This window comes from Notamacropus eugenii, chromosome 3 (assembly GCF_028372415.1).
Source record: "Notamacropus eugenii isolate mMacEug1 chromosome 3, mMacEug1.pri_v2, whole genome shotgun sequence".
Classification (NCBI taxonomy): domain Eukaryota; kingdom Metazoa; phylum Chordata; class Mammalia; order Diprotodontia; family Macropodidae; genus Notamacropus; species Notamacropus eugenii.
This window is the reverse complement of record NC_092874.1, coordinates 26,658,087-26,683,105: the sequence shown is the minus strand read 5'-3', so window position 1 is coordinate 26,683,105 and position 25,019 is coordinate 26,658,087. Positions and strand designations below refer to the sequence as shown.

The following is a 25,019-nucleotide window of genomic DNA, read 5'->3' as shown; positions in this document are numbered from 1 at the left end:
AGACCCAAGCAAAATAGTATAGAAGAGAAGGTCCAAGGCAGAACCTTAGGGAATACACATGGGAATATACATGGTTAGTGGATGTGAACTGGATAAAGCAGGAGCTTCTATGACTTCACTTGTCTGTCGCCTATTCCTGGAATTACTGTCCTTCCTTGTCTGTATCTGTGTATGCCAAGATTTCTTCACGCTCAGCTCAAGAGCTCTGTCTTCAAAGAGGCAGCTCCTTTCACTTGTCATTGTTCTTCACTGAAATGTACTTGGTACACATTTTGTGTTCACTTACTGGTGCATATCTTGTTTCCTTCCAGTTTGTTTTTCTTTGTTCAAAGGAGTGCTTATTTGGTACAGGGGGAGGGAAGGGATATCTTGAAATGATGGGGATGTAAAACCAAAAGGTACCAAAGGTCTTTTAAAGCAAATAAATTAATAAATGAAACACCACTGATCCAGTGCCATCACCCTATCTAACAGTTAGTGACTCAGTACCAATGTCCTCCTCTTTGGGCAGTGAATAGTCTGGCAATCCTGTCACTAATCCTCAGGCTCCCACGTGCAAACTGGTGAAATCCTGTATCCCTTCTTCATTGTCTAGATACATGTTGCTTGTAGTTCTTGACCTGAAGCTCTCTATGGACTCTCTGTGTCACAGCCATACCTCTGAGGTATCCATAGGTCTGCTAATCCAGACTCTCAGCTCAGCCTACCAAATGTTCATTTATTGAGTCCTTAGCTCCATTTTTGATCCACGACTTGGAACCCCTGTGGTTCTCTACGTCTAAACTTTCCACTTTCCCAACTTTTTCCTTTGACAACATCCCTTGGATCTCAGAGGAATTCATAATCTTAGCACCCTATCATTAAATTTGTCTGCTGGAAGACTGAAGTCTCCTGGGAAATGTATTGGAACAACTTGTGCTTGCTGCACTGGAAATACACTGGGAAGTGTATGCTTTCCACAGTGGCAATATCCTCTATCTTTTTATAGGAGTGGGTACCTTTCACCCAGTGTCAGTGTTCTAGAATGTATATATTGATCAAGGTACCCAGTGTCAGTATTCTAGAATGTATATATTGATCATTTTAAGTATTTATCAAGCACTTTTTTTCTGTAACAAATATGATTTGAGGATACAAAGAAAACTGAGTCACAGCCCCCGTTCTCCAAAAACATACATTCTACTTGGGGGTTAAAGGGATGTGCCATTTATGTAGATGTACATGTTACAAGGTAGAAAGGAGAGATCTAGGAAAAGGGCTCTGGGCAGATCTGAGAAGGCAAAAAGCAGTCAGCTTGTTGAGGATGGGGTGGGAAGAAAGAGCGGATTCCAGAAAGACTTCCAAGAAGTGAAGATTCTGGCAAGCAGAAAGGATGTGGGGGTGAGGCACTCCAGGTTGTGTCTGCAGTGGCTAGAGGGGTCTACGTTGCCTGTTAGCTGGGATAGACAGTGCGTGATGGGAGAGCCAAGTGACCAGGCTCAGTGTGGCTGCTTCTATACTAGCAGGGTACTCTTATTCTCTACATGGGTGTCCCAGCAAGCAAAGAGGGATTTTGGGTTTTCTTTCTGGAGTTCAGTTTCCCAGGCTCAAGCTAGACTGTGAGCACCTGAAGGCTCAATCTCCTTTGAGCCCTGACAGTTCACAGCTGGGCAGTCTTGTAGGTTTCATGCCTGGGGACTCTGGGCCAATCAGGGGCCGAGTCTTTGCTACATTCACAGGGAGGCTGGTATATTACTTTGCGGGTCTGCTTACGAGGAGGATCTGGTGGTTCCCCAGCTGACACCTGAGGCCGTGCATGCTCAGACCCTGGACGCTCAGATGTGAAGGCTCTCGATCCGGGGAGGTATGGACAGTGTAAAGGCAGCAGTACTGACTCAGGCAGGGGAGCCCTGTCTGGGGGTCTGTATTTCTCTGCTTGTACTCCCTCTGTTGTGGATGTAATTAAAAGGCTGCTGAGCCCTCATGAAGCGGACCCAAGGACCTCCTGGGTGTGCCGCGGGTGTTACAAGGGGTCCTCGCCTTCGTCAGCGCGTTGGCCGCCAAAGGTTCGGGCGGGCGTCATTTGGACAAAAAAAAGAAGCGGCGGCAGCTCCGGATTCCTTGGAGTGACCGCAGGTGACCAAGAAGAGAAGCAGGGAAGGTCGGGGAGTGTGTGTGTGTGGGGGGGGGAATGGGGGCGGCCCATCCAAGGGCAGTTACCAGCGCCCAGGGGCACGAGGGACGTCGGAGGTCCCGGTAAAGCCAGCAGCCTGGGTACCGGGCTCCGTCCCCGGCCGCCCCTGCCCTCAGGACGCTTACGTTCCACAGCGGGGCACAGGGTATGGTCCAAGTCTCTACCACAGATTAAAAGGCTGGAGGGGAAAGTCGGCCTGCGGAAGGCCACAGAGAGTCTCGAACTTACATTGTCGGCCTGCCAAGGACGGGCTTCTTCCTGGGCCTTAACACGTGGGCGCTCCATCCCGCGAGAGCCGCCTCCCCATTGCGCATGCGCGCAGCCTCCCTTCCCTCAGGAGCCCCTTCCCAGGGGCGGTCAAGGAAAGCCAAGGAGCGCGCGAGGGAGGAGGCGGCACGCAGCTGCGCGCAGGCGCGCGTCCGAGGAGCGTGGCGGAAGTAGGCAGCGGGGAAGGAAAGGAAAGGTCAGAAGGGGGCGGGGCTAAGCAAGGACGCCTCGGCTCCCATCCCCTCTGGGAAAGCCGCGGGATAACGGCCCCGCCCCCAGCCCCGCCCCCGGCCCCGCGCCCTCCCCGCGCTATGGAGACGTCATCGACATCGCCGCAGCCGGAGATGGAGCAGAACCAAGCAGGTAGGAGCGGGGCTGGAACCGGGCGGCGGGGGCGCGCTTCGGGGCCTGTGGCTCCGCGCCCCCGAGCCCTCGTCCTCCAGAGCGCCGCTGCCTCCATGCTCCCCGCGGAGTCTCCCGCGAGCCCCGGGCCTGCTCCGTGCCCGGGGAGTGCGGGAGCTTCGGCCTGGAGGGAGGGGGAGGAGCCGACCTGGCCGAGGGGCTGGGCACCTCCCGCCGCGCATGCGCACAGGCCGACTCCTCCCCCGCCCCCTCCCCTGCCCTCGAGCCCTGGACCTGGAGCCTGGGCTTGGAACGCTCCGCCTGAGGTTATATAGATGTATAACGTGTTATTATGTAGATACGTAACATATTGTTATGTAGATATAACATATCATATAGATGTGTAACATATAGATATATAACGTATATTATATCGATATGTAACAGATATATAACATTATTATATAGATATATAACATTATATGGATCCATAACATTATTATATAGCTATATAGCATATATTATTATATAGACATATAATAAGGAGGCAGCTGGAGTGTGCTGGAGAGCCGAGTTCAGGTTCTGCCCAGCTCTGCCCGGACTGGTTGGGGTGGGCATGACCCCTTAACCTCTAGGGTGCTGGAGGTGCATCTGTGCCGGAGGTTTTCCTCTCCAGTGATAATTATGATCATAGCTGGTATTAATATAGTGTTTCAGGTTTTCAGGGTGCATTACAAACACTTTCTTTTACTCTGCCACTCTGTAGGTAGAGGGTATTATTACCCCATTTTCCCGATGAGGAAACTGAGGCAGAGACGTTAGGCAGCCTGCCCTGGGCAGCACTGTTGGGACATGTTGAAGGCTGGGTCTTCCTGACTCCGGGGGGCAGCTGTCCTTCCCAGCCCCCAAATGTCTAGCCCTGTTTGAGGCTCCAGCGAAATAGCCCACAATACCAAAAGCCTGCCCCAGCCAGGCACCGAAGGTTGTGCGGAGGACACCACCCGGTGAAAGAAAGTGCTCTGTTGGTCCCTGCCCTCAAGTAGCTTTCATCCTGTGGGGGAAACCACATATACATATGGAAGGGATTGGGGAAAAGACCTGTGGTTTCACTGGGCTAGGACCTCCCTGGGGAGGAGAGGCCCTCTGTCAGTGCTGGGCAGCGCCTGCTCTGTAATTTATCAGACCTAGAATGGCTGGGACCTGGAGAGGGCCAGCAACATGCCCAGAGGGGCCCCCCCACCGTCAGTGTGTGTGTGAGATACCACTTGAACCCAGGTCTTCCAGTGTTCAGAGGCTGCCTCTTGATCCCCCGATGCTGCCCTTCTCTGTACAGTAATAGTGTCTGTATCCAAGACAGAGGAGGAGGAGGAGGGATGACTGGGACGGGGAAGGCTCAGAGAGGCATCAGTGCCTGAGCTGAGCTTTCCTTATGTGAAGTTCTCCATAAATGTCAGTTATTGTCAGGCTTCCTTCCTGTGGCCTGTGCTCAGGAACACACTGCAACTACATGGAGACTGCTAGGGAGAGAAAAGGCCGGACTTGGAATATATGGTGGTGGTTGTTCAGTCCTCTCTGTTGGGTCTGATTCTTTGGATTCTATATAGTCCTGTCGTTTCTTTCTCCATGTACTTTGGGCCGGCCTTTAAAACTCACAGATCCATGATTTCTTCATCTGTGGGATGAGAGGTTTGAGCTATGGCACTTGCTCCTTGACAGATTTATTAAGTACCTATTATGCACATAGAAGGCACCATCCTAAGCGCTGGAGATCCAAAGACCCAGACCCCAAACAGACTCTACATGGGTTCAGGAAGCAGGTATGCATGGGCATAGATAATACAACATTTGTAAAGAAAGGGATTTCCATGGGGGTGAAAGTGCTGACAAGTGGGATCAGGAAAGGCCTGTTTGAATTCTGGAGTTCAACATTGGGTGGAGAGAGGGCTTCCAGGAAAAGGGGTGCACATTCCACACAGGTAATGGGGCAGGGGCATAAACGATCCTGTCTTCTTTACTGGGAGCTCCCACATTTGCTGGATGGTGACTCCCTTGGTAAGGAACATTGTTAATCTAACTGAGAGGTCATGGGTACCATGGAGGCCTTGTGGGTGTTCTCCAGTCTCAGGGAGAGCCCCCAGCAGGATTTGTAGCATTGGCTTCTCTTCACCACTTTTGATGTCAAAGACACTACTCGGCTACTGAGCTGGGAGCGACCGTGGAAGGCAGGCAGCCTATGGAAGCAGAGGTGCTTTGGTTTTGTTTACCAGGGATTTGGGGCCAGGTGTTGGAGTCCACGAGGATCCTTACAGATGGCTGATCCTTACCCAGTGTCCTCAGTTGTGACTAGCCCAGGTCCCAAAGCTGGATGGTGGCCGACCTGGGGCTGGATCCCTGTCTTTCAGGATCATAGCTATTTTCGGAACTTAGTTGTGGTCTCTGAGCAAATTTAAGTGCAAAGGTAGACATTAGAGAAAGTGGCCAATCTGGAGATTTTGTTTTAAAACTTAGTCTTATTTTATGATGTTTCATCAATATTAATAGTAAAAACTTGAGAGACAGCGTTGGGCAGTGAACGGAGAGCTGGCCATGCAGTCCTGAAGAGCTGAGTTCAAATCTTGCTTCTGACCTATATTGGCTATCGCAGGGCAAGTCACTTAACCTTTTAGTGCCCCTGGCAGGCAGATGTTTGTGTGTGTGTGTGTGTGTGTGTGTGTGTGTGTGTGTGTGTGTGTACATACACATATGTATAAGTTAAGTTGCTGATATATATGAATATGTATATATACATATATAATATATAGTACATATAATGTATGTATTTGTATGGAAGTTAAGTTTCTAATGTAGCTGAAATCATGTATGTGTGCAATGAAAATAACTAAGTACAATCGTGCTACAGTGTTAGTCAGTGGTTAAAGCAGAATTGTAGCAGTGATAGCAGTAAAGTCCCGTAGGAGGATGGGAGAGAAGGAGATGGAAACTTGTGTGAAGATTCCATGAACGGAGAACTTTAATAAGCTTTCAACAGAGGTTGTTAACCTGAGGGTTTTTATTAAAGTTTTGATACCTATTTCAGTATAGACAGTAAATACAGCTGCCTGTAAGTAGCCAGGCAGTGCAGAGTGCTGGTCCTGGAGGCAGGAAGACCTGAGTTCAAATGAGGTCTTAGACATTTAACAGCTGTGTGACTGGACAGTCAGCCTCCCTCTGCCTCAGTTTCTTCATTTGTAAAATGAGTATGATAATAGCACCTACCTCACACAACTGTTGTGATAATCAAGCAGACCTGAAAAGCTCTGTAGATGCTTTGAGCAGGAGTTGTTAATCTGAATTTGAAATTAGTTTTTTGGTTTTTTTTGTTTTGATAACTGTATTTGAGTATAATTTTTTTTTTGTAATTCTGTGTATTTTATTTTAAGCATTTCCAAATATTCTGAAAAGGGGATTTATATGCTTTACCAGACTTCCAGAGGGATCAGGACACACACAAGTTTAAGAATTCTTGCTTAGAGATTGATGGCACTGATCCTTTATGTAATCTGATTTCACCTCAGATTTTACAATTTTCTTTTTCTTATATTTCCTGTATATTTTTCCAAATATATAACTATCACCTTTTGAACTTGTGAGCCATGATCACTGGTATCTTAGTTCACATTTGGAATGAAAAGGGAGAGGAGAGGGGATTTCTTCCTGAGGTGATGGACAAGAAGAGAGAGTGGATGGGGAATTGGTTTAAAAGAGAATTTGACACTACAAGGAATTAACAGAATTGTGAGCTAAGACATATGGAAGACTGAGTAGAAAAGGATTCTGGGCCATGTATAGACATAGGGAGGGAGGGATGAGATATCTCTGGAGATAGTTCCCTGCCCTACGTAGGTAGCCACATGGCTTCGTTGGCCCAGGGCAGTTGAATAACTGTCTTTTGGATGAAGAGGTGTTGCATATACATGGGATCTTTCCTAGTCTGGTGTTCCCAACTGAGGGAAAAGTGTCAGTCCCGAACCTCCTAAGGACTGGCCATCTATTGTCCTTAGCACCAGGTAGCTGGCAGGGTGTGGCACTCAGTGCTTCTGGGCTGGTCTGACACTCTGCTTGTGCCCTGTTGGTTCTCCTTGCCCAGTAGACATTTTGCTTGACAACATGCCCCACCCCCTATACAATTACAGGTACCCAAATTTAAAATGTTCTCAGTGCTTGATAATGCACTGTGTGTTAGACTCATTTTTTGAGATAATTTAAACAACTCTCTAATCTCATTGGTATAGATATGTGTGAGACAGAGAGAGAGAGAGAGAGAGAGAGAGATAGAGAGAGAGAGAGGAAGGACCACAGTCATACTTGGGCTGGTGTCTTGGTCTTAGGACGTGATCTACTTGTGTCCTTTCCAACTATGCTTGTCTTCCATAAATGCCATTGTTGGTAATATGTTACAAGTTGCTAACACCCACCATGAATTAATTGCTTTTTGGGACACTGACAGTTTTGATTGTTCTGAAATGGTGGTAGTCTATGATTTGTGACCATATAATGTTACTGGGCACATATTGGTGCTGAAGAGATTGTCCTTTGTATGTGTGTTTGATGCATCTGCTAGATTGTAAGGCCAGAAGGTGAGTGATGTTCTGTCTACCAGTGTTTAATACGATGCCGTGCATACAGGCTTTTTTGTTTTGTTTTGAATTTTAGGAACGTAATTACTGTAGTGAGTTTTTTTTCTCTGAGCGGTGCTAAAATGAAAATGACTTGAAAACAAGGGAGATGTAAAAACAGAGCTCTAAAATTAGCTGAATATAATGTGTTAGATTTTTATTAATTGCCACTAAATGGCCACAGTATTTTGTGTGAAATTATGATAGTAATATGGAGGCAGGAAAACTGTTCAAGTTCTGTTTTATATGTTTTAAACTGGGAAGCACAGTTATCATAGGAAATTCAATATTTTGGCTAAAACATTTTATTACACAAAGTGATTAGCTAATAAGGAAAACAGTGAATCCAGGTATATAAAAATTCACATGTTTTTCAGAAGCCATATTTATCACTCCTTTTTGTATGACATTTACCCTGCTCACTTTTGTTGTTGATCATTGGCAAGCACCACAAGCAGAAGAGGAGCAGAAGGAAAACCAAGATGCTAAGCAGGTGTATCCTTCAAAAATACCACTGAATTAATTTGCTCACCTAGAGCCATAAAGGACCCTTCAGCTTAACATCTGGTCCTTATTTTAAGTGAGCATTGTTGAATTTTAGCACCCACTGTTTGGGGCTAAATTGATGAAGTCTTGCTGAGCCAGTAATAGGAAACATTATGTTGCTGACTAATTCTACATTTAAGTAGTTTCCTATTTTATCTTTGATGTTATTAAAAGGATATTTACGATCATACTTAAAATATTTCTATGTGATTCCATCTTCCAAAACAAATACTTTTTGCTTTGTTGATCATCATCAGTCACCTTTTATTAGCTTATATGTTTTCTCAACCCAATAATAGCTTGGATATAATATAATTTTGCTTAAGTGTAATTAATTCAAATTATGATGGCCCTCTTCCATTTTGATGTCAGTTATTTATTTCTTGATGGTGGACTTATTCATTTTTCTGTTATCTCCCTCTTCCTATTCAGTTAATATCTCTAAACATTACCATAGTGCCCCCTTATGATGAAATATGACTGAAAAGTTAATCATGAACATTCATTTTATTCTCCTGCTAACCTTTGATGGAAGTGTTAGAGTTGATGATCCAGATCTCATATATGCTTATTAAAAGTACACACATGAACATTTAATAATTCAGTTACACAATTCAAGAAATAATCATCAGGTGTCTATTGTATGCAAAATACCGTGCTAGGTTCTTTGGAGGATTAAAAAAACATGCTTTACAGTGAATTTCCATTCATTGAGATGTAGCAGTGATTCCATGGATTTCTAATGTTTTAGGCTGCAGTAGTTATATATATATTTTAGTATAAAATGTTTCAAGAATTCCACAGGACTTACTGCCTTAAAGATTACAGGAAAACTTTGTTTTCAAGAGAACAAACTGCTCTTCTTTAGCAGATGTGTAGTGAAAACATAAAGTAGGAGGTCTCTTTTAAAACAAAAACAAAGCAAAATATGGAAAATGTTGTTTTGTGGGCTGATTCTCACTTCTCATTAGAATCTAAGTTCACATTAGTCAAGTCATCATTAAAATGACCATGAGTGCTAATTGACCCTACAGGAGGTCTCTGCTTTATTTGACTTCTGCAGCTTATTTGAGGTTATGTTACAGTACTGGCAGAGTGTAGTTATGGAAGGCATCTAGAAATGAAATAATTGATCTAATTCCTTAAAACTGTTAAAGTAATTCAGTTGTAAAGATTGCAGTTGACTCTGTGGCCAGAATGTGTGGGCATGGTGTGCTGGGTGGGCTCCCAAGTGCTTGTGTTCACCAGGGGAATGTTGAGCTGCCTATCACCCAGGTTTCTGTAGCTATTGGCTGGGCTCTTCCTCTGTTCAGATAGCCAGGGAGTTGACATTTGATTTCCTGCCGAGGTGTCCCACCAAGGTAACTATGGTGGCCTTCCTCTTGGGAATGATTCTAAGACAGACTAGCTCCTGGGACTCCTTTGGGTACGCACTGAAACTGTCGTTCATTCAACACATACTTCCATATAGAATATAATAACAGGTAAGACAGGGCCACCACTCTCGAATTACTCAGTCTAGTAGAGCTGGGGATTTGTTTCCAGGCTAATTAACCTATTGAGCTGTCACTGCTGTATATATTTTCCCTTAATAGTGGGGCTTTTTTTCTCCTTAAACTGACATAACAATTTGTTCTCAAAGTCATTTTTGGTATAAACAGAAAGACTCATTAGAAACAGAAATGAAAGCTCAAAGTGTCTAATTATCTGATAAGGGGAAAAATACATCAGTGAAAGCCAGCAGAATCCTATAAGCAATTAGTGTCTGGGGATGAATCAGGTAGTGAAGGTGATACACACTTGATTTGGTGGGAGATTACTGATGTAAGGGATTAGAGAGGTCCTTTTTGTGTCCTTTCTAATACCTGTTCTTGATTGCACCTGATGAGTAAGGTGATGACCACCGAATTTTGAGCTGGAGTGGACTCAGAGGTCATCTAGCCCAACTTACTTTACAGAGGCAAAAAACAAGACTTAAGGGGAGATGAAGTGACTTGCTTGGATCATTGTAAAGGAACTGCAGATCTTTAGCTAAGTATACAGAAAATTTAGTGGGTTGTGACCTTTGTCTTTCAGCCTTTGAAAGACTACCAAGTATAAGAAGTGCTAGGCTTGTTCTGCCCTTCTGCAGACACAAACAGGAGCCATTGGAAATTCTGGAGAGACAGATTTCAGTAGAACTTGAGGAAAACGATTTTTGGAGGTATCTCAAGATAGAATAATGGCCACCTGAAGACAGTAAACTCCCATTACCTTGAGTCTTCAAATAGACATTAGACATCCACTCGTGCAGGAGGAATTCTTGTTCTGGTACAGACTGGGCTAGATGACAGAGAAGGTCCTTCCAGTACTGAGATTTGGTGATTATGGGAGTAGGTGGCTTCTTAGGTCCTATCCTTTCTTATTCTTTCACCACATCATTGGGAAAATGGCTAAAAGTGCTGGTCCTATTAACTGGGTCAGTAGCTTCTTTTTATACAGGTTTATGTTGGTATAAACAAAATAAGAGAGTGATTTAGGGTCATTCTAAACTATGATTACTGACTTGGGACCAGCAGATTGAAGGAGCCTCTGATAAATTGGGGGAGGGGGTAATTGATCACTGAATTATAGAATTACCTCTCTAGCCTTAAGATATTTCCATTTTTAAATAGAGGGGGTGAGGATAGAATCATAGGGTTATTAGAGAGCGATAATGAATTGAGAGAGAATCTAGTTCATTCTCTGTGTTTTATAGATGGGGAGGTCCAGACAAGTTGTCATTTTGCTCCTTGAACACCTTTGTCTTTGAGATTTTCATCACCGTTAGCTAAAGAAGAGTAACAAAGTTATACAAGTCAGGTCACAACAACACTAACTTAATGAAATAACTTGGAATTTAGAGTTCTTGACATAAGACAGGACTACAGAGTGAGACATACTTAAAAAAAAAAAAAAAACAACTTTGTTCAATAGACATTTGTGAAATGCTTGCCACATGCAAAGCACTGAGCCAAGAACTGTGGCAGGGGAGAGGGAATAAGGAAAATGAATTAGAGACTTGACTTGCAAGGTGTTATTTGGCAGTATGAGTTAAATATCATAAAAGCAATGTAAACCATATTCATCCTATGTTTCCATGACACATTGCCATTAGAAAGTGTTTTACAGACAGTATTTCATTTGATGACCTTGTGATGTTGGCATCAGCAATATTACTGTCCACATTTGACAGATGAGGAGGTGGAGGCTCAGAGGAGTTGTTAATGGTGCTACCCTAAAGTGGAATGGTTTGCTTTAAGAGACAGGAGATGTCCCTTCATCGAAGGTCTTCTGATGGAATGTGTATGACTCTCCGTTGGACAGGGAAACCTGTGATGTCATCCTAATGTTGTTCAGCACACAGGTCACATAACTAGTCAGTGATGGACTCACTCTTGAACTAAGGTCTTCTAACTCCAAGCTTTTCCATTTTACCATGCTGACTTATTGCAAATAAAATACTTTTAGAAGGAGAAGGGGGAAAATACCTCTTCTGACTCAAGTGATCAGGGAGTGATCAAAACTCTTAACAAGGGTCTGGCCTACTCCAGGGTTAGGGAACCTGTGGCATCAAGGTCACATGGGGCCCTCTAGGTCCTCAAGTGCAACCCTTTGACTGAATCCAAACTTCAGAGCACAAATCCCCTTATTAAAAGGGCTTGTTCTGTAAAACTTGGATTCATCCAAAAGGCCACACCCAAGGACCTAGAAGATCACATGTGACTAGGCCCTAGTAAATCCATAAACATTTGCTAAGTACTATTTCAACTCCATTTCTGGGCCAGACTTAGCTCAGGCCTGTCCAGGAATCAATTAAGCCTCAAGATCAGAATGCATTGAGACGCTAACAGATCATGAAATGCAATAAAAATAGCTTTACTTATAATGGCAAAAAAGGATACAATTCCTAGTTAAATGCACATAAATCCTTTTTCCTTCCCCTTCCACTCACCACCTACAAAGACATCTACCCAGTCAGAAGCCAGTTGCCAGTGATTGGTTAGAAAGGTATTAGGGCTGTGCATTGGGAGTTCTGATCAAACTTCAGAGCTCCAACTCTCCGTAGGCTGGGATTTTTCTACCTCATTTCTAAAGAAGAGAAACTAATCGTGGAAGCTCTGACCCCTCAAGTTAACCATATCCCAAGGACTGACCTTCCTGCCACCATAAAGAGAAACTAGCTCAGCCTCCATAAAACAGGTTCCCCTCTTGCCACAATTCAAAATGTCTTCCTCTCTGGTACCAGGAACTGAAAAGAATTTTTCTTTCCTCAGATTTCTCAGTAAACTTTGTTTGGACTTCTTTACATCTGTTATATTTTGCTGTGTATTCTCTTTATTTTTACATATGCCTCATCCTTTTAATAAATTATAAACTGTTAAAGATCTTTCTCTGTGTTTTCTTTTGTTGTTATATCCTCAACACCTAATGAAAGCTCTTGTTCAGAGTAGACATTTAATAAACATTAGTTGAGTTGAGCTGAGAATTAAGTTGAGGCCAGAGTTTAGAATACTGGTTTGAAAAATGGGGCCTCACTCTGCAGAGAGTGGGGAATAGTCAGAATTTTTGAATGAGAAAGTGATGGAATCCTTCATGGTCTTCAGAACCCCTCTATTCGCAAGTGTTTCTGGGGACACTTTCCTGGTTACTTTATTTGCTGTGTATGCTTTTTTAATAAATGTCTTTATATTTGGAGTGACCTCTGGCTCTGAGGTGAAAGCAAATGTTTTGGTCGGCACTTGTGAATATGACTTGGAGGGAGTGCTGGCCCACAGAGTGTCTCAAACCTGGGGCATTTTTTCCTAGGGGCCCCCATGTGGTGGTGGTGGGGGTACCTCAGGGTAACGTATGTTACAGAATTCACCATGTTTTGAACATAATGGGTGAGAACTATCTGTTGTTAGTGAGAGCACTAGGGCAGTCTTCATTTTTTTGGAAGTGGGGATGAGGAGGAATGTGGACAGTAGTAACTTCATGGACAATCTCCAAGCCAGGAGAGGTTATGTATAATCTATTCCACAGAAATGTTTAATTACAGCTAATTGCTCCCTTTGTGCTGTTACAGCTATTTATTTAACAAATATTTATCAGAACATTTACTGTGCGTGTGAGTATTTGGCTGACCCTTCAGAGTCATTTAGAGAACATGGATATAGAGCCTATCCTTAGGGAGTTTATAATCTAGTTGATTGTGAATATCATTATATTATTTCGGAAGATTTTATACTTGGCAAATACACGGACTGTGACTTTCAATTCCTTGTTACTTGTTCGTAGAACTTTATGGTGCTGTGAACATAATAGGAAGCAGGCATAGAGTTAGTCTGAAGTTATCATTTTTCTTCTGTCTTTCTAGTGTGGTGAGTGAATGATCCATGTTCTAGTGACTTAGATGGTTTCTGTGTAGCCCTTGTGAGTGTTTTAATAATTCTTTAAAATACCTTATGACATCCAAGAAAATTCCAGCTTGTATATGTAAGTGGGGCCTGCTGTCAAAGTGGTCAGTTACTTTCTAGCTCTGATAGCCAAGATGAATAAATACCCCTAAAGGTCCTTGAATGTTGTAAGTAAAAGGCATTTTAAATTCATTAAACAGGCACATTATAGAAACTATGTCATATATAGAGCATTCTTTTTCAGTGAGTTGTCTTCATATATGCTTGATAAACAGAGCATTAAAGCTACTTAGTTGAGAAAGTAAGGAACTAATTAATGAATTTTCAGGAGAGAATATAAGGTATAATTTAACTTTTTTGAACAAAGGTATTAAAACTTGTACGTGCAAATGTGAAATATCCTTCGAAGCCCTCATTTTGGGAAGCTCTGTGTTCTCACAATGTTGCTCTTGTTGAGAATATTTTTCATCTCGTTTTGGAGAAGAACATTATTGTTAAAGCTTTAGAATGAAGTCTCTAATTCTCTTATTCTCAGAGACAACTAGATGAGGCAGTGGATAGAAAGCTGGATCTAGAGTCAAGAAGACCAGAGTTCAGATGTGGCCACAGATGCTTATTAGCTGTGTGACCTTGAGGAAGTCTCTTAACCTCTGTTTGCCCCAGTTTCTTCAGCCACAAAATGGGAATAATAATAGCACGTACCTTCCAGTATTGTTAGGAGGATCGAATGAGATAATGTTTGTGAAGTACTTAGTATGCTATCAGGTACATAGTAGGGACTCTGTAAATGCTTATTCCCTCCCCATCCCCTTCCCTTCTTTTCTCTGTGATGCTCAGTATCTTTGAATGCTAGAACACTCTCTCAGAAGAAAGTGAGCTTAAAGTTTCAAAATCCTAATCATTCAGAGGACAGTAGATAGACAAAGCTGACCTGTGCTATTGCGAGAAGTGGCCTTACTGAGGGTAAGTGTGATTGGAAAAGAGAGGTGGGCTGGTCGTTGTGAGCAGAGAAGTCTCAGTGGTTCTTTGGTATCTTTAAGGTAAAAAAAGCAAACAAAGGAAGGTTTCCAGCGTGTTCAGTCAGTCCTCAAAGAATTTGTCGAGTAAATGAGGGTGAGAGGCATTATGAGAAACATTATGTAGTTGTTCAGGTTCTTTAATTGTTCATGCTGACCCTGACCACCATCCCCTTTTCTTCAAATGTCTTGTCTGTGGAGTTCCTTGACATTGAAGGGGGAAATGGTCTTGTCTGGGAGGGGAGGATGGGTTACCAGAGGTCCTGGGCAAGCCTCAGGGCTGGAAATAATCTGCTAAATGCTAGATGTGTGACAAACAAAAATCAGTCATTTGACAGAAATTATAATGCTTCTCATTTCGTGGATCACTCATCATCTTCATTTCCTTTTCAACAAAAGTTTTTAGCTCTTCAGTGAATTCTTCCCACATCCCCTCTCATTAGACCACATTTGTAATTTTCTTATTGGAAGTTAATGGGAAAATATACATCTAGGTATAAAGGATAGCATCTTCAAAGCATTGCTGAGGTTCACCTTTATCTTATCATTAAGTAATGCTGTCACATTACATTCTAGGTGGAATGCAAACAAACTCTTCATTCATTTAAATTATGGCCATGATAGAGACTGGAAGAGATTCTGAAATTAACATGGTGTGCATTGCATAAGTTGGTCTCCTGCTTCACTTGAGTCTTAGATTTGTTGTCTCTTGTTGACTTTTCTTGGTTAATAAAGCTATGTGGGTGGAAGAGGAAGTTTTCAACACCTTTGCAATCTGCAAAATCTGCGGGCCAAGAAGAAGGTGTTATACAAAATGGGCAATGTCATTATTGTATCTAGTTGTGCGAACTATGTGGTTAATAAGAAGAGCCAGTGCGACTAGATAGATGGAGCTCAATATTTAAAGACATATGATGCAGCTGTTTGACCCAGAAGCTTTGTATGAATAAGGTATATATGCCAGATTGACATGCTTTCCATCTTTTTCTTAGACGATGATCATGTTGTAAAAGTGGGGTTTGTAGGCAGTCTCCAGCTGCCTTTTATTTGTCCTAACAATGTTTTCAGAAATGGATTTACAAAGCTCATCATTTATCTTTACAGACAATAAGATTTAAGGAATTATAATTCTGTTTGATGTAAGCATATGTGGTGTACAGCAGAAGATGCTGCTTCAGTGCTTTGGATTTTGGTTCTCACTCACTCAGAAGAGTTAGTTCAATAAATGACTGAGATCTGTATTTCTCCCTACCCTTCTACATAGACTTCTGTTTCATCTTCTGTCAAAGGAGGAGGTTAGATTAGATGGTCTCTGAGGTCAGATATGTGATCCTGTAACTGTCGTATGTTTCCATCCGAGTTTAATTTTAGCATCTCTGTATGGCTTCCTCTGTGCCTTTTCATCTATTGCTATCAGAGACAGATTGTAGTGCTGGGTCATGGGAGAAGCACCTCTCCATCCCTGCTACCATTGGAGGGAGAGAAATATGGGGATGTTGATCCCTATATTCTGTTCTGGATTTCTGATTCCCTCCTTCCCCCCAACAAAGATCAAAAGTAGAAAAAGAAATCTAAAATATGGATATGTAACTGTACACATCATTGTCATTGTTCTCCTTGTAAGCGTCTTTGGTCTGTCTTGCTCCTTTGGTTTTGGCAAGCAGCTAGATTTCAGCTCTTCAGACCCACATCTTGGAGCATCTGCTACGGTAAATCTCTGGCTGCCGAGAAGGAGGAGAGGTAAGGGAGTGAGACAAGGACTCCCACAGGTACAGGTGGTTGCTGTGAAGAGTGCTCTTCAAAATTTCTAGAACAAGGTTGATGATATTTTTCTAGTTTTTCTACTGACGTGAACTAGAAAATAACAACAACATGTTAGACATACCTTGGAAGTAAAAAGATTCTATCCAAGAAAAGGGACATAAACCCGGAGACACAGTAGCTGTATTAGGTGATATCTGGTTAACTTTAAAAAGGTTAATATTAAAATGTCATTTGGAATCTGCATTTTTTTCATGTCTCACCTTTTTTCTAACTATACTATTCCTGAATTTGATTCACTCTACCATAACCATTGTGGATTTTTAGCAAGTGTTATTATCAGTAGCCTTATAATCCAGTACTGCCATATTGCAAGAACACATGAGCCCCAAAGCAAAATGTGAGCTAACAAATTCAGCCAGTGAAAAAGGTGAAAATTGACTTTCAGGTGACGATAGAATGGTGAGAAGTTAGAGCTTTGGAAATTTTCCCTTGTGTTGTCATCCTTGTTCTCTGTCTCAATTTGAACTGGTATGAGTGAATATACAGTAGAGAAATCTCAACATCAGGAACTTTTGAATATAAACACTTACACATGCCTTTCACATACATACACCATTAATGTTAAGGAAATTCACAATATACAGTTTTGTTAAGGAAAAGAAATTATTTCAGAAAAAACCTCCACCATTTAAAAAGACTTTTAAAGTTAACTTTGAAATTTTTTTCCAATAACTTTTATGTAACCTTGAATATTATTTTGTATCCACCTCGTGTTCCAAATCAAGTCTGTGTTTTATTTGGAGGGGAGAGGCGGAGGAGAAAACCTTTGGTTGTCCTATATCTGCTAGATATCTTCATCTAGATGTCCAAAAGGCATATTACTCAGCATGACCAAATCAGAATTTACTGGTTTTTAGTCTAAACGTGTCTTTTCTCCTAAATACCTTATTTTTGATGAGGGTATCATCATCTTCCAGTCATCAGGATTCTTTACTGTCTCTCCCCCTTAGCTAATTCATTAGCAGGTTTAGTGGATTGTTATGTCTCTGATGCTGTCTTCTGCCTCACACCCTTCTTATTCTTCCCAGGGTGCTTTCAGGGCAGCATCCCTTATCACATTTCTTCCTGTGATAGAAAGTAAGCTCCTTGAGGGGAGTGCTCTCCCTCTCACACACACAGCAGCTCTCCCTCTCAGACACACGCGCGCACACACACACACACACACACACACACACACACACACACACACACACACACACACACACACACACATATATGCACACGCACACTTCCTTCTTAGTCTCTCCAGTGCCCGGTGGGATGTCTGTCACACAGTAGACCCTTACTATAAATACTGGTTGATTTGTCTTTCCGCTCTCCAGCTCGTTCAGCACACAGCTGGCAAAATGAGATTCCTGGATCAATCCCAAGTCTGACCAAGGTCCTCCTCTCATCCAAAAGCTTCAGTGACTTCCAGTTGCTTGTAGGACAGCCTACAAGGCTCCTCTGTCTGCCCTTTCCAGACTTCTTTTACATCATTCCCCTGTATTCCACTCCATTTTCCAGCCCAGCAAGCTTGTTTCCTATTCTCTGTGTAAGTGGCTCTACCTCCTAGAGATTCTGGCTGTCTCTGAGCCTGGCTGCCCCTCCACCCCCACCCCCATGTCCTCTCTCTCCTTTCCTTCTATCTCCTGGAATCCTCAGCTCCTTCCAGGTTCAGCTCAACTGCTGCTTCTTCCACAAAGTCTTCTCTCGAGCCCTACCCCCCACCCTCCCAATACTCTCCTTTCTCCCACATTTGCAGTGTTTTCTTTGTCTATGCTTTACTATGAATGTGTAGTATTCTAAGACGCTACCCACATCCCCAGCACCCCACCCACCCCATAGGATGCCTCTGCCTCTCAATTCCTCAGAGCCCAGCTTGTATATGACATAATACATGTTGAACTGAATTGAATTATAAAATTAATAATAATCAAAAATGCAAATTACAAGTAACCATATAAAACAAAGGACAACATTTTACCCATCTAACTGCTTTTAACTGTGCAGAACCAAAGGAATTAATAATGAATAAGCAATTAAAATGCTCTTGTTGTATCTCCTACCTTTGGCCCATACTTCTTTCTTTTCCTCCTCAAACATTGGTTGTAGTTACTTTGTTACGGCTCTGCTTATGGCGATTCATTCTCTATCCTCATACATTTCTGTATTTTCTGGTGTGGGTCACCTTTTTTTTTATGCTAACACCACAATCATACAGGCATAGATTTAGAGCTACGATGGAACTGAGAGGTCATCTGGTCTACATCCTTCATTTTACAAATGAAAAACTGAGACTCCCAAGAAATTAAGTGACTTGTTCAAAATCACACAGGAACTAAATAACAAAACAGATTTGAACTCCAATTTCAAATTTATAGGTCTTTTCCAGGCACAAAGGTGTTTTAATATTCCATTATGTGAAAATATGATTTGTTCAGTCATTTTCCGGTTGTTTGGTATATAAGATGTCTCCATTTTATTTACTTATTTTGTTTTTGCTGTAAAAACTAGAATGATGATTATTTTTTGTATAGGTAGTTCCTTTCCTCCTTTTTAATGATATTTGAGAAAACAGCCTATAAACGAGTTGACCTCACAAAGTGTAAACACTTTTTTTGTATTTTTTTCAAATTGCAAAGTTTCAAATTGCAAAAGTTTTTCTTTTTTTAATGTTTATTTATTTTTAGTTTTCAACCTTCATTTCCACAAAATTTTGAGTTCCAAATTTCCTCCCCATCTTTCCCCTCCCCCCACCCCAGAATACCATGCATTCTGATTACCCCTTCCTCCCATCTGCCCTCCCTTCTATCACATCCCACCCTTCCCTTATCCCCATCTTCTCTCTTTTCTTGTAGGGCAATATACATTTCTATACCCCATTACCTGTATTTCGTGTTTCCCATTTGCATGCAAAAGCGATTCTCAACATTCCTTCCTAAAACTTTGAGTTCCAACTTCTTTCCCTTCCTCCCTCCCCACTCATCCCCACTGAGAAGGCAAGCAAATCAGTACAGTCTATATATGTGTAGCTTTGCAAAAGACTTCCATAATAGTCATGTTGTGAAAGACTAACTATATTTCCCTCTATTCTATCCTGCCCTCCATTTATTCTATTCTCTCTTTGACCTTGTCCCTCCCCAAAAGTGTTTACTTCTAATTGCTCCCTCCTCCCATTTGCCCTCCCTTTCATTATCCCCCCCACCCCACTTATCCCCTTCTTCCCTACTTTCCTGTAGTGTAAGATAAATTTTCATACCAAATTGAGTATGCATATTATTCCCTCCTTAAGCCAAATGTGATGAGAGTAAGCTTCACTTTTTCTCTCTCACCTCCCCTCTTTTCCCTTCCATTGAAAAAGCTTTTTCTTGCCTCTTTTATGAGAAATAGTTTGCCCCATTCCATTTCTCCCTTTCTTCCCCAATATATTCCTCTCTCACCCCTTAATTTTGTTTTTTAGCTACCATCCCTTCCTATTCAACTTACCTTGTGCCCTCTGTCTATATATATATGTGCATAATCCCTCCAACTACCCAAATACTAAGAAAAGTCTCAGGAGTTACAAATATGATCCTTCCAAGTAGGAATGTAAACAGTTCAACTTTAGTAAGTCCCTTAGGATTTCTCTTTCCTGTTTACCTTTTCATGCTTCTCTTGACTCTTGTGTTTGAAAGTCAGATTTTCTATTCAGCTCTGGTCTTTTCATCAAGAATGCTTGAAAGTCCTCTATTTCATTGAATTACCATTTTTCCCCCTGAAGTATTATACTCAGTTTTGCTGGGTAAGTGATTCTTGGTTTTAATCCTAATTCCTTTGACTTCTTGAATATCATATTCCAAGCCCTTCGATCCCTTAATGTAGAAGCTGCTAGATCTTGTGTTATCCTGATTGTATTTCCACAATACTCAAATTGTTTTTTTTTTCTAGCTGCTTGCAATATTTTCTCCTTGATCTGAGAACTCTGGAATTTGACTACAATATTTCTAGGAGTTTTTCTTTTCGAATCTCTTTCAGGAGGTGATTGGTGGATTCTTTCAATATTTATTTTGCCCTCTGGTTCTAGAATCTCAGGGCAGTTTTCCTTGATAATTTCATGAAAGATGATGTCTAGGCTCTTTTTTTGATCATGGCTTTCAGGTAGTCCCTTAATTTTTAAATTGTCTCTCCTGGATCTATTTTCTAGGTCAGTTGTTTTTCCAATGAGATATTTCATGTTGTCTTCTATTTTTTCATTCTTTTGGTTTTGTTTTGTAATTTTTTGATTTCTCATAAAGTCATTAGCTTCCATGTACTCCATTCTAGTTTTTAAAGAAAAGTTTTTGTCTACAGTGAGCTTTTGAACCTCCTTTTCCATTTGGCTAAGTTCTTCTTTTTAAAGCATTCTTCTCCTCATTGGCTTTTTGGATCTCTTTTGCCATTTGAGTTAGTCTATTTTTAAGGGTGTTATTTTCTTCAGCATTTTTTTGGGTCTCCTTTACCAAGCTATTGACTCGCTTTTCATGATTTTCTTGCATCTCTCTCATTTCTCTTCCCAGTTTTTCCTCCACCTTTCTTACTTGATTTTCAAAATCCTTTTTCTGCTCTTCCATGGCCTGAGACCATTGCATATTTCTTTTGGAGGTTTTAGATGCAGAAATCTTGACTTTTATGTCTTCCTCTAATGGTATGCATTGTTCTTTCTTATTAGAAAGGATGGAAGAAAATACCTGTTCACCAAGAAAGTAACCTTCTATAGTATTATTTTTTTCCCTTTTTAGGCCATTTTTTTCCAGCCAGTTACTTGACTTTTGAGTCCTTTGTCAAGAGGAGGGTATACTCAAGGGACCTGTAATTTCTCAGTTCCTCCAAGGTGGCACAATCAAGGGAGAGGAGTTTACCCCACTCCTGGCCACACACTGGTCTGGGAGCAACCAAAAACTTTTCTGCCCAGGATCTGCCAGTAGAATTCCCCCACGCCAGCCAGTGCTCCTCCTCACCCCAGGGCTGCCACCCAGGGCTGTGATCCAGATCAGGGGCTCGGTTCTCCCAGGGCTTTGGGCGGAGGGCTCCAAAAGTGGACACTGCAGCTGCAGTGATTGCTTCAGGCAGGTCCAGACTGTGTTCCCTTCTCACCCAAGTGAAAGAGCTTTCTCACTGACCTTTGAATCTGTCTTTAGCATTTGTGAGTTGAGCAGTCTGGGAACTGCAGTTGCTGTTGGGGATTCTGCCACCTAGGGCCTACACCAGTCCTGTCCCTGCTGTGCCGCCTCCAGGGTGGGGCTGCGCTTCACTCCAGACTGGTGCAATAGACCTTTCCTGTCTTGGGCTGGAAATTTCTTTCACTCTGCCATTTTGTGGCTTCTGCTGCTCTTGAATTTGTTTAGAGTCATTTTTTACAGGTATTTTATGTGCTATGGGGGAGAGCTTTTACAGACTGTCCTTTTACTCTGCCATCTTGGCTCTGCCTAGTAAAATCTCTTATTGCAATATTGCCCTCCAGAGTCTTTGCACTGAGCTGTACCAATTTCCTTACAGATCTGTCAAAATTTAATTTTTTTTTTTTGCCATTTTAATGCGTTCTGTACACTCTGTTCCATGTAGTTTATAAAAATCTTGTCTTTGTAATTCTCCCAGCATCTGGTAAATCTTTAAAAGGCTATTGAATAAATTCATTAAGAACCATGTTTAGAAATGAGGAAAAAAAGTAATTGTTGTAATGTATCTGTACACTGTTTGGATGTGCATGAATATTTTAAGTGAAAAAATTTAGAATCAAATATAATGCATACTTGCAAAGCATCTTTCTTTCACCTAAGTATAGAGTTAGCTACATGGTGCTATGGATAGAGTTCTTGGTCCCAAGTTACAAAGATCTGAGTTCAAATCCAGCCTCAGACACTTCCTGGGTGTGTGATCCTTGGCAAATCACTTCACTTCTGCCTCAGTTTCCTCAGCTGTAAAATGGGAAAAATAGCACCTACTTCCCAGGCTTGTTGTCAGGATTTAATGAGATAGTATTTGTAAAGTGTTTAGCACACGTGCTAAGTGCTAGAGAAGTAACTGCTATTGTTGTTATTATGACTTTGAAGGCCTGAAATAGCTTGAAGATTTTGCCTGTCTTTATTGCTTCAACTAGAAGACAAGGAAACCTCTTTAATTTGGACACAACCAATTTAGAATTCATGGTAGGGGTAAAATCCAGTCTTAGGTCATCCCTTTACAAACTGTTGTGCATGACAAAAACTAGTTTATATTTGCTTAAGAGGAACCAATTTCAAGAAAATTCTCTCAGATACCTGTGGGACTGGAATTTTATTTCTTTTGACTAAGCACCATTGTAAAATTTTTTCTGTGATCTTCAAAATAATTTATAAACATCAAAACAAACTGAAATTAGAGTACCTAAGTAACATTTGAGATCTGTTTCATGGTCTCCATGCCCTGTAATAGTCATTTTCTCCATCAAGAGGACCCAGTTGTTGAGAGGAAGCGAAAATTAAGTTGTTCTTTAGTTTTTCGGAATTCCAAGCTGTTTTTCTTAAGGAACAGTTACCCTTCCATTCCCTTCATTTTTTTTTCTACCTTGAAAAGTATGAATACCTCCTTCTCCCACCTTCTCATGTTCTAGGAACTTAGAGAAGGAAAAAGCAAGTGTTTTGTGCTTCTGCCCCCTTTCCTGTCTTTATAGCACCTCAGTTTGCTAAGCTTTGGAGGTCCCGGAATCATCTCTGGAGATTTTCAATTTACAGTTTGCCTTAAATTTAATGAAACATGAAGGATTATAAAAACCTGCTGCCAGTATTGGGAAATATCAGTGGTACCAAATTTTGATGAATCTATGACAAGTCTTAGTTCTTTTTTTTTTTCTTAAACTGAATTCTGCCTATTTTAGAAAATGTAATTCATCCATTTGTTTGAAGAGGAATCTAGCCTAGAATTGAAGGTAACTTTCAACAAAATGTTTGGTTTGTAATGGAGAGGTAAGAAAGGACTCTCTCTGTTTCTAGGGCAAAACTGTATCTACAGGGTTAATTAGTTTGAAGTTTGGCAAGATGTGGGGCTCACTATTTGGGGCAGATTCCAAACAGTCCTGGGGTTAAGCGCTTTTGGAGCCTTTAAGAAATGTGGTTAGATACATATTTTAGTCTATTTATGGCCTCCCAACTTGAAGTGATTCTGAGTGAAGCAACTTAGCCTGTTATGGGTGGAGATGTTTGCTTCCCTAGTCCCTACTGAGGGCCACAATTTCCCCAAATCCTGATCCTTCTATCTGGCACCTGAACCCCAAACCTCCTGTGGAGATCAGCTATAATCTACTTGTTTCCTCTCTTTTTTTCTTCTGCAGGTAGAGTACATGTAGAGCTTAACCGAAATCTTTGGTTACCTTCACCTGATTTCTGTTTGTGGCATTATCTTGATTACTTTGCTTGGTGATTTTCAAAAACTGAAAACCCAACTCTGGTCATCTCACTAAATGAAAGACAACAGGATGGCCTGAGGTGCTCCAGATAGTTTCATCACTGATTAAAATGGAAAGTCACTTGCATTCACCCTCAACACAACAATGAAACCCATTGGAAGGTACTTTGAGAAATTCTTTCAAGTGTCTTCAGAGTGTGAGTGTGGCTTTGATGTGTTAAACACCTAGATGCCTTCAATACCTTCTTTCTTGGTTCTCCCGATTGGAGGACGTTACCTTAAAGGTACGGTGATGAGGGCCTGCATTGGGGATGTCAGACAGTGCTGTTTGGCAGATGATTGATCGTTGTACTGGAGGTGAGTGAAAGGGAGGAGATAGAGTATTGGAGCTTTGTGCCAGGACCCCACTGTGCCCCCTGCTGGTGGTGCCTCTCCCAGAGCTCCTCCTGTTCTCCTCCAAGAATGTGACCACAGGAAGGGCACTGGTGGTTTTGGTTTCTCCTGGCTCCTTCTTAATTTTAGTGCCTTCCCTCTGCGATTATCTCCACTTTCTCCTGTCTATGTTATCTCTCCCATTAGATTGTAAGATCCTTGAGAGCAGGGACTATTTTTTGCCTTTTCTTTTTGTATCCTTAGCACTTAACTTGGCATCTAGGTGGCACCCCCGTGCACAGAATGCTAGACCTGAAATCAGAAAGCCCTGGGTTCAAATTAAGCCTCAGGAATTCACTAGTTGTGTGAGGCTGGGTGAGTCCCTTAACCTCTGTCTGCCTCAGTTTCCTCATCTAAAAAATGGGGATAATAGCACCTACCTCATAGGATTGTTGTGAGGGTCAAATGAGATAGTAATTGTAAAATGCTTAGCACAGCACCTGGTACATAGTAAGAACTACAGAAACGTTTGCTGTTGTTATTTTTGTTGTTAAAGAGCTTAGCACAGTGCCTGGCACTGCCTGGCATAATTAATACTTGATGACTTGGCTTAATTTATTCTAATTAACAAGAGAATGGGCAGCTAGGTGGCACCATAGTGCGTAGAGCATGGGATGGGGGGGTGGGAGGAGGCTTGGAGTCAGGAAGACTCCTCTTTCTGAGTTCAAATCTGGCCTCAGATACTTACTAGCTGTGTGACCCTGGACCCTCTTTGCCTCAGTTTCCTCCTCTGTAAAATGAGCTGGGGAAGTAAATGGCAAACCACTCCAGTATCTTTGCCAAGAAAACCCCAAATGGGGTCACAAAGAGTCAGATACAGCTGAAACAACTGAGCAGCAGCCAATGAGACAATGAAGTGGTTTGTGGTCTCCTCAAAATCATTTGCAGTGTAACACAGGGGTCCACAGGACAGAATGAGTATGAATCCCTCACTGTGTCATATTTGGGGTCTCTCATCTTGGCCTAG

At 41.9% G+C, this 25,019-nt stretch overlaps 1 protein-coding gene across 2 annotated transcripts in view; it reads left to right on the top strand.

Annotated features, from left to right (window-relative positions):
- Positions 1 to 2,675: 2,675 nt before the first annotated feature.
- Positions 2,676 to 25,019, top strand: part of CMC1 (C-X9-C motif containing 1) — a 99,224-nt gene continuing 76,880 nt past the window's right edge. The window contains exons 1-2 of one of the 2 annotated variants that reach the window (XM_072651128.1): positions 2,786 to 2,803; positions 23,547 to 23,782. Coding sequence is in view for 1 of the 2 variants with exons in the window: in XM_072651129.1 (XP_072507230.1) it covers positions 2,752 to 2,803 (52 nt within the window). In the remaining variant the exon portion in view is untranslated. Of the gene's footprint in view, positions 2,804 to 23,546; positions 23,783 to 25,019 lie in introns of both variants that reach the window. The other variant, XM_072651129.1, reaches the window with a different exon arrangement.